At 41.8% G+C, this 10,332-nt stretch overlaps 1 protein-coding gene across 1 annotated transcript; it reads left to right on the forward strand.

Annotated features, from left to right (window-relative positions):
• The first annotated feature begins 1,760 nt into the window (after positions 1–1,760).
• LOC101173539 (PAK4-inhibitor inka2) lies at positions 1,761–4,393 on the forward strand. The gene is made up of 3 exons (XM_004068482.5): positions 1,761–1,891; positions 1,985–2,012; positions 3,176–4,393. The coding sequence occupies exons 2-3, from the start codon at positions 1,995–1,997 to the stop codon at positions 4,151–4,153; spliced, it is 996 nt and encodes a 331-aa protein (XP_004068530.1). The 5' UTR covers positions 1,761–1,891; positions 1,985–1,994; the 3' UTR covers positions 4,154–4,393.
• The last annotated feature ends 5,939 nt before the right edge of the window (positions 4,394–10,332 follow it).

Here is a 10,332-nt window from a genome sequence, read left to right on the forward strand (position 1 = left end):
ATCTGGAAGAATTGTTGGAATATTCATCAATTATTCGAGTTTTATTTTGAAAAACTACCGGATTCTGTTTACGACATCCGTCTGTCTTGACACGTCACGTGACTTTAAGAAGCTGCTCGGACCGCTAAGCTAGCTCAACTTTTAAAAACTACTGAAATCCAAACAATAACATGTATTTGGAAAACTTAACTTTGGGGGGGAAAGAACCAGCAAGGAAACCAAATAATGGTCTTCAACTTCAGAGAAAAATAAAGCCGCTATTTACAGACAAAACCAGGAGTTTTCTTCCAAATACGGATTTATCTAGAGATTTTGTTCTCACGCACCAGACGTCGCTCTGTCTGATACGCAGCGACTGACTTTTGAATGTTTCACACACACGCAGATAATGAAATTACAGACACGATAATGGATTAATACCGGTTTTTAGAAAAATACCAATATTACGAAGGTTGTGTCATTTTATTTTTGCTTTATTTATCCATCACACCTTAAAGTGGGACACGGCTGAAGTTAGCATCCGGACCTTAGCATCCACTTTGGAAAATCTTCATCCCAAAGTCTACCTTTAAACCAACTTAAAATATTTTAGAGAATGAAGATACAAATAAATAAACTACTTTCTGATTCATGGAAACTTATAAAAGTGACATTTACGAATTTTCATACATAAACAATCAGGTTTTATGTAAAACCAAAAATGATAAATGTTTTTGCCCTGAGAGATGATCTGAGACTGTTCTCTGTGTTATAATGGTGTCATATGAAAAAAGACGAACAACTGCAATGTTGCTTTTATTGAATTATTCACAGATCAGAAACCACTTCTACAAATCAAAAACCCAGATTTATTGAATCTTCTTCATCTGTAAAAAGATAAATAAATACATTTAACCCTTGTGCTATCTTGTGGGGTCCAGATGACCCCACCCTTCCATTGACGTGTTCTCCCTACCATGACAAAGGTGGATAAAGGTGGAAAGATTTCATGTAATCCATGGACACCAGTGAAAATCATAAATCATTGAAGAAAAAAGGTTCAGCGCACTGTCCAGTGGGTCTAGATGACCCAACTCCCAATGTTAAAGTGCCTCTGAGGCGCATTAATGGTGGGAGTTGGGTCATCTGGACCCCACAAAATAGCACAAGGGATAAATCTACAAATATTTTTAAATTTCCTAAACACTTTTTTTTGGTAGTTGAATTTAAATTTGACAAATAGTTTTTTTCAGAAGCGTAAACATATTAAACACAAACTGCGGCCCCGTTCACACCGGTCCGTGGCCTGAAAAGGTTGTGGACCACAGCTACAGAGGACTTGCTAAACTTATAGCCAAGTATGCTTAGGGAAAAAAAAGTGTAATGTGATTCAAGTTTACGGGAAAGTAAAATGTATACGTTTTTGAACGTCATATTAGCTGATGACTAGATCCCAAAAAATTGATCTGCTCTTGTTGGATGACCCTGAACACACCAGAGACACCTCTGTCTCCAAGATGGATATTTGAAATAAAAAAGCTGTTCTTATTATGGTACTAAAACGCAGAAATATCTAAAAAAAAATATAAAGATTTATTTTTTTTACTCTTTGAACTTTTTATTTTAGATTCCAGTGAAACTGCAGTGGGGCTTTTCTGTCTTGTTTCACTTTGAGTTTTACTTTATATTGAGCAGCTGGATTTGCAGATGAGCTCGGGGCTTCCTGCGTTCCGATTGGCTCATTCATACACAGCCGGCTCTGATTGGCTGCTGCTGTGGCTCCGTAAAAGACCGGAGCAGGCTGATGTTCTCACTCACTGGATGATCAGGAGGACCGGAGAGACTCAGGCTGAGAGCGGATTGATCTGTGATGGGATCAGTCACTTCATGAACGCAGAGACGGGCTGCAGCAGTGAGTGTCCTGCATTAATGCTGTTTTTTCAGGATGATTTCTTCATATTTGGTTTTTCTAACGTGATTTCTTCTCTTTTGGTTTGTTTTGCAGACATTTTCTTATGAAAGGAAAAGAGATGGTGAGTTTTCTTCAATCATCATCATTTCAACAGTTTTTGGATTCCTATTGACTAACTTCTGTTAAATGTGAACAGATAGACCTGAATCCTACTACATTTTTTTGAGGCGCCAGTACTTATTTGGATTCTAATGTGCTAAAGAGATGCAAAGTTGCATATTTTACCTTTAAGCTGCAGAAATTAGGATTTTTTCCTGCACACAGTCAGGAGCCTTAGCAGGAGGCTGAGCAGCCACTGATGTTTACATGCATCCAGATTCAGACTTCTGCAAGTTCTGTGGGCCTCTTACTAGGTTTTATGTTGTTGTTGCATACAAACATATCTGTCACCGTAACGAAAGCTTAAATTGTCAGTAGGAGTGGAATCTTTCTGCATATAGTTCACAGTTCTGCTCCATTTCCATCATATTCTTTTTTTTGTCTAGGCTTTTGGAAACAGGTTATCTCTGACAGTTTCAATGAAAGTGGAAAGTTGCTTCGGCAGTGTCACGGATGTCTGTGGCGTGATTTCATAAGTATATTTTTGGGGCTGATATAAACAAAGAGCTTGGTTCTCCTTAGCTGCTATGTTTTCTCAGAACCTCAGTAACATGATCTCTCCTAAAGTCGGAGAGTGGACCTCTGCCAGCTTCTGACCAATCAGCTCTGTCAGTTAGAGAAGAAACAGGAGGATTTTATTCCTTCTGAGAGTTGATGAATTTATCATGCAGTAGACTGGGCCCCTATAGGAGCTTGTAGCTAAATATGGATACACAATAGCTCATATTATGCTTGATAGACTACAGATGTCTTCCTCTCATGCTGCCTTCAAACGGTTGAGGTTAGGCCGGAGCGTCTGTCTAACAACAACATCTGTCTTGAAGTAGCCGTTAAGCCTTGCGTCTTAACGAGGACAGGGCGTTCCCCGGTGTAACAAAGTAAATTAACGGACAGATAAATATGCTTTGTGTTAAACAATAATGAACTATGAACAACGAGCTGGCCTTTCAGATTAGTGTAAGAGAATGGAATTGCTCCTGGCAGGTCTGAGCATGCCTCCAAAGCAAGTCTATTACATACATCTTGCTGTGTTTTTTTTGTGGTGTAGACGTTTCTAGTCATTTTACTTTGGTGTTTTGCAATTATGTTTCACATAGTGAAATGCCTCCCTTTTTGTCTCCTCAGCTCTGCTTACGTGACTCGGGTGACTGCTTGAGAGAGCAGATGCGATACATGATGAGATCCCTGCAAGACCTGAAGCAACTGCGGAAAAGCTGCCCCGCAGCCAGGCACCCCCTCGCCCCACTTGGACCCCAGCTTCCCGCTTTGGCGCGTCACTCTGCAGTGGCGCGTGCATGTCAGCAGCGGGCTTTGCAAAGAGAACAGCGCGTGCGTCAGCGGATATCTGATGCCAGCAGCGCAAGTACCTACGACTCTGCCTGCTGCCTAGCGAGCCCCCTGGAGGAGGAGGATGAGGAGGACGGCACCAGCAGCCGGCTGGGCCTGCGGAGTCCCAGCAGTCAGAAGAGCTTGGAGTGTGATTCCGGCTACTCTGAGGCATCCTGGAAAGATGACGGGATTGTTCTCAGGAGGACTAGAAATGTGCGGGTGTCATCCTCAGCTTGTGCACGCATGAACCGGGGGCAGAGTGGACGCATTCGACCCAAGTCCACATCTGATGCCTGCCTGGAAACGTGGACATCATTTGAAGTCAGCGACCAAGAGGACTGGACAAACTCTTTGCTGACCAGAGGACGCAACCGCCAACCTCTGGTCCTCGGGGACAATAGCTTTGCAGACCTCATACAGAACTGGATGGATTTGCCCGACTGTTCCGAGCCCGCAGAGCTGAAGCAAAGTTCAGGACAACGGCAGGGAAGAGGTTTCTTTGTGAACATGAGGAGAAAACTCTTTGGCTTTTCTAAGAATGTGGAGAGCAGAGTGCGGATGAGATCCAAAGACTCTTCTGGTGTCAACAGAACCGCCAATGCTCCAAATCGCCTGTCCTGCCCCGTTGTGGCATCACAGGGCAAGGTGCCCTTTTTCCACCAGTCTCACTCAGGCATTCATCAGCTGGATACAGACTTCTACCGCTTCACCACTGTCATGAAGTCAGGCTGCCGGCAGCCCATAATATGCAAAGATATCATTGGCTACGTCTGACCCAACGACACATGCAGGAAGCAGACTGAAGAATCTCCAGGAACTTTATTTTTATAAGACTCCCTTTTTATATGCATATAGTACAATGTTGGAAATAGAAATGTTCTCATAATTAACACTATATATGCCGTGGCTTTTATATATTTTGTATAAATATTTCAAAATGTAAAACTGACTGATCTTATCTGAGGAAGCAGTTGTTCCTCACTGAAGGACTGATTAAAGGAAGTTTGTACTGAATGATGACTCGACCATTTTCACTTCATTTGAATCCACTTGACTAATTTGGGTCTTAAAACTCCAGAGTTTGGTGTAATTTAAGTTTAAAGTTTGGAAAACTTCTTTAGATGGAATCGTCCCAAAGATATGGGATTCTTTGGAAACGCTTGAAGCAGGGCAGCAAAGTATTTACAGGCTGGAAACAGACTGTGTCAACACAGAGCACTGTGTGCCAGATGAGCTCACTCCCCATGAGGGGGGCAGTTAGGTGCAGAAGCTGAGCATCTGGTTGTAGATGGAGCAGAAGTTTACTCTACCATTTGCTCCATGGAGCGTAGCACCTCACTGCCTGCCTCATTTAACTCCACTCTTGTTTTAGGACCGGCTAAACTAAAACGATTCGCTTAAATCTGGGCTCACAAAAAAATAAATAAAAGGAAACTCTGAGAAAAATAGCTGAAATGCACCAAAAAAAGACAATGTTACCTTCGCCAGTCTCATGTGGTTTCTGTTGATCATTGGGGGTAGGGGGGTGGAGCGGCAGGGGCTGCACAGATAAGGCAGGGATTTCTCAGGCCTCGTGCTGCAGCCAGACTCACCAATCATGCCAAGGATACGGAGGTAATAAAACATGTTGGTGTTTGTTCAGGTCTCCTGGCGGAATGTCCCTCTGATGACCTGCTGAGGATGGAAAGCAAACTCAACCGAAAACTGATGCTTCGGGTTTGGTAGGGGAACTGCCTCATGTGATATACTTCAACCTTTTCTGAGATATCCTGGATTTTTGTGGTGCCGAGGTAGAGCTCTGATCAGAATATCGCAAGGGCAAGACACTGAACCCCACATTTGTCCCTACGGTCATAGGTTGGCACCGGTCGGTGTTCATCAGTGGAGCTGCCATGGGTGTGTGAATGTATGTGTGGGATGGGTGAACGGGACTGTGACTGCAAGGCACTTTAAAAGCAAGGTTGAACAGCCTTACATAAGTATACAGAATATGCCATTTACCATTTTCTCCATTTAACTTCCTGGTCATTTATAACTTATCATCTGGCCAGATACATTTTCATCTATCAACACCCACTGACAAGCAAAATAAGACACTTCACTGAACAGCATGTTCAATACATTTAAATCTGAACTCAGAAGACCATCTGTAGAGAGGAAGGAGCTCCATGAAATGTAATGTTCTAAAATTGCCTTGTGGGTTGCGGTAAACACTTTCAAATGTCTAATTTTGGAAACATGTAGTATCTGTACAGCTTAACAAGATGATGGACACATACCAAGAAGAAAGTTTCTACTGGACACCACAAAGACTACATGACAAGGATCTGGGAGATCACCTCCACAGTAGACATGCAACATGTTGATTCAGAAATCAATGGTTAGTAAGGGTGAAATGATTAATTGACTTAATCAATGAATAGATTTATTTTCCTGGTCAATACCAGATCAATCTGTCAAGTTCATCGTTGAATGGATCTATACCATTAGAAAATAATTTCAAGATGAAATGAATATCAATCTTGTAAAATGCCATTTGGACTGAGGTATGGTAGGTTTTTTTTTACTGTAACATAAAAATGTCCAAGTGCATCACAGCGGACAACACTCATGTAATGCAGCAAAAATTGATCAGTCCATCAATCCATCCGAATGTGTGGGAAACCCTGAATTTAGCAAAGACGTGACCATTCAGTATGCTAGAAATAGAGGGAATCTGGAAAACTTCACCTGCTCTGTTCAGCAACCAGGTATTCAAAGGCTGGTTGGAGTTTTGGATGTCTTGGATCGGTCTTAGGTCAGTGACTCGAATCGTTAAAAAAGAACCAACATCAAATTTGAATCATATTGTCAACCAAAAATTATGATATAAATCGAAATATTGGTCAAATGAATCATTACTCCCCTTTAAGATTACATTCTGAATTTGGGAATTTACAATTCCTTATGTGAATTATCTTGCAGTCTCTTGTGGTACAACTGTGAAATGTAAACATAGGTATTAGAGTGTTTGCCAAACGTCTTGGCATGATTTTATTCTGGTTTTTTAATACATACTTGAAATTCTTCCTTTACATATGATCCTACTTTGTACTTAGAAATTTGTTTTGTGGGGTCCGCTAATCAAGACTTGATCTCTGTAAAAATATTGACTTAAAAAAAACCTAATCGATCACCAGTTTGCACCATTGGGTCAGATTTAGCAGTTAGTGAGGTGAAATAAGAGAAAGATTGGTGATGTCCAAGTATGAAAAGGTGTTTGTGTGGAAACATGTCTTTTTTCTAAAATGTTTCAGTTGAATTGTTTTGAAGTGTCAAACCGAAAGACTGAATTCTCTGTGCCTCAGCCCAGAGTCGTTAAGAGTGAGTTGAACGATTCACATCAGAACAGACATTTCATGCAAACGGCAGGCAGAATAATAATGGGGTCATTTCCCAGCCCCTCCCCCGCATTCAGAGTCACATGTAAAACCATCTGACCAACAGTTAAAGACGGGTTCAAATTGGATTGTGCAGCAATGCTAGTATTCTGAGTAAAGCAGCAAATCTACACCTGAAAGACTGGAAAAGAAAAGGATCAGTGTGGTGTAATGGCCCAGGCTACAGCCTGAATGAAATGCTGTTGGAGGACCCTCAGCCAGCAGTGCACAAAACAAATGCTTCCAAGACCCAATGAACTGCATCAACCCTGTAGAAGAGTTGACCAAAATTCCTCTGAAATGATGTGAGAATGCCACAGAGAGAAGTTCTTCCTCTAAAGTTGTTTCTGCCGGCCACTTAGTGTGTTTAGTATTTATAGACCTTTAGTATTTGACTCATTTTGGCTCAAACTGTGAAAAGTTGCTGTGAGTCCTCAGGTTTAAGGTCTTTTTGGAACGTGGATTTTTAAAACAGTGGTGTGCCGGAATGCAGGGACTCAAAGGAGAGAATAGAAGGGCTGTGCTGTCTTTTTGGGACTGAATGATTTGTGGCGGGTTTTGGATCAGATCCAGCTTTCTGCGGCAGACTGACTCAGTGAGGAGTTTGTGTGACGTCGGACATCATGGATCTTTTTCATAGGGAAAGTAAAAGCGGCCCATCACTGTCAGGTGGTATCCAGTTCAAAGAAATAAAGCGAGTTCCCACACAGCAGCATTGCTGTCGAGCGATGATGATGAAATTGTGGGAAGTTTGGAGACTTAAGCTGACTGCTGAGTCAGCGCTGAACGTCATTCGACGTCCTTATCTGTTGAAGCTGTGTTTTCCAACCCTGGCCCTCAGGGCACACTGTCCTGCAGATTTTCCATGTTGCCATGATTTATCACACCCAATTCAACTCATTAACAAGTTCTTCAGAAGCTTGATAAAAAGTAGGGAAATACTGAAAAAAACAAACAGGACATTTTTTTCTGAGGACCAGAGTTAAGGCCCGTACACACCTGGACGAATATTTGCCAGCCGTTATTTCCCAGCGTTTTTCGCCACGTCTTTTGTGTTCACACCCAGGCGATTTTTGCTGACGATGAGTGGAGTGAACATGCAATTTCATTCCCTGACATTAGATGGCGCTTAAGGTAAAACAGAAATACTCCTGTACACAAGGTGGCGCTGCGCAACTTTACGCTTCTTAAAGTCGCTTTTCCCTCAGAAGAAGAGAGTAAGTATTTACGCGCTTGTCAGAATAATACAAAGAAAACATGAATATTTCCAGCACCAGTAGCTCTAGCTCCAGTTCCAGCGATGAAGAAATTATTGTTCTGTTGAATGATGAAAGACGCCGGAAAAGACGTCGATTTTGGGTACATCCTAGTTACCAGAAGAGAAGAACATGGGGAGTTTTATCGACTGGTACAAGAGCTGAAAATGTATCATGAGCGTTTTCGGGGATATTTTAGAATATCCCTCAGTGAGAGCATCTTCTTCGTCTTATTTCTTCGCGGCAGTGTAGACGCTACTTGGCGTCTATCTTCTTCGCTGGTATGTGTGCTCAGCAAGACAGTTTTGTGTTTGAGCGCCCCCAAGTTGTGTTTTACTGTAACTTCAGAAGCTCCAGACACGTGTGCAAAAGCGCCATTCTCATTGGTCGTATAGTTTTTGACGCGGCGCGTCAAACCAAAAAAATGAACCCGAGGTTTTTTTTAAAAAATGACGCTTTTAGGCGTGCCGTTTTTCGCGTCGGTGTGCTCACTCTCATTGGTGCCCTTTGTTTAGTCACGAGGCGTTAAACGTCGGCGAATATCGCGCGCGCGAAATTCGTCCCGGTGTGAACGGGCCTTTAGAGAAGCATAGAGTGCCTCTGCTGCTTGGATAGGAATAGAGGCTCTGCTGCAGACTGAGATGCATGAAGATGGATCCATCTCACGTGTGCACAATCAAATGCCTTAGTCACAACTGCTCTTATGGGTGGAAAAACAGCAAAACCTGCATGAGGCCTGCCTGGTTAGCCTGTAAAGTAAAAATATCCATGCACAGTTTTGCTTTGGGCGACAGATGAGATGCAGGCATGTCAATTGGATTTTTCGTTTTTTGAATCACCTTGAAACCTGCGCTTGGTGCAAGGGGCCTGTTGGTGCTGTCCAAGTCATCAGTGCACGCTCCTTGCTTGCAGTTTTGCTGATAGAAATTAGGAAATGAGAAAATCAGAGTGTAGTTTGTATCCTACCGCTGTCCTGAATGCATTTATGTACTATGTACTGCACACCACATGCATACATGGTCAATTAGGAGCCAGCACTCATACTTTAATAATGGCTTGAGAGTTGAGTAAGGTCACTTTACGACAACATCCCCTGCGCATCATAAGTGCGTGTAGCTTCCATTCTCCTTACAAATACTTGATAATACACTTCCCACAAGCACGACAGTGGCACGTTCCATTTTTATGACAACCCTTAAGGTGGTCGCATTAGCCTTGAGGAAACTCCAAGACACACCTACGCTCCCTTTAGAGCACAGCTACTCCTTTCTACGAGACCAGACAGCCCAAAAACTAGGGGTGTAACAATTAATCGATTATTCCATTAATCAATTTCTTTTCTAGATTGATTTGTCTGTGGCTAATTCAAATAAAATCAACCTGTACTATTAAATAACCATTTCAAAATGAGATAAATTGATAAAAAATATTGGAAAATACTATTTGAATTGAGACATGGTAGGTTTACTCTAACGTAACAACAATCAAGTCAATCACAGCAGACAACACACAAACGGATCAGTCCATCATTCCGGTCCAATGTGTGGAAACACTTTGAATTTAGGAAAGTCATGTGACCATCCAGTGTGCTAGAATGTTCTAAGAATGTTCCCTTTGGATTCTTTGGATGTGAAAAAACAACAGTGGGCTGAACTTTAGGAAACTAAAATGTGAATGGATTTGACATTCATTCTAGTTTACTTGTTTGTTTGGACACAGATTTCAATCACACTGATTGAAGTTTTGGCTACAGATGTCCTGGATCCATTTTAGGTCAGTGAAGCGCATCGTTCAAAATGAACCGAACTTGAAAGTGAATCGAATCTACATCAACAATTATTGAATCAAATCGAATTGTTGTTAAAATGAATTGTTACACCCCTACCAAAAACCCATAGCACCTGTACGGTGGTTGAACCTCATTGGCGCTGTGGGTTTTTGGGAAGTTGCTTCCTGAAGTCCAGTAAAGATTGTTTATCCATATGATTGTTTGAATAAAAAAGCCAAGAGGAAAATGAATTGGATGGAATAAACATTGGAGCTTTACTTTTTCAAATTAATGCATTTTGGCAACTTAATCTCACTTGTTGAGAAGCTGCATCTGCAACATTTGAACTATTCTCTGCAGCAGTTTTCCCTGATTTTCCCGTTTAAATACTGCAGCAGAGAGTTTGTAGAAGCTGCACAGTCAGTTTCACCATTTAGAATGAATCTAATGACTTCCTAACCTTGTTTTTCTTTTTTTTGACAGATTCAGACATTTGTCTTTGGTGTCCTT

This window comes from Oryzias latipes, chromosome 5 (assembly GCF_053564925.1).
Source record: "Oryzias latipes strain Hd-rR chromosome 5, Olatipes_Hd-rR_3.1".
Lineage (NCBI taxonomy): Eukaryota > Metazoa > Chordata > Actinopteri > Beloniformes > Adrianichthyidae > Oryzias > Oryzias latipes.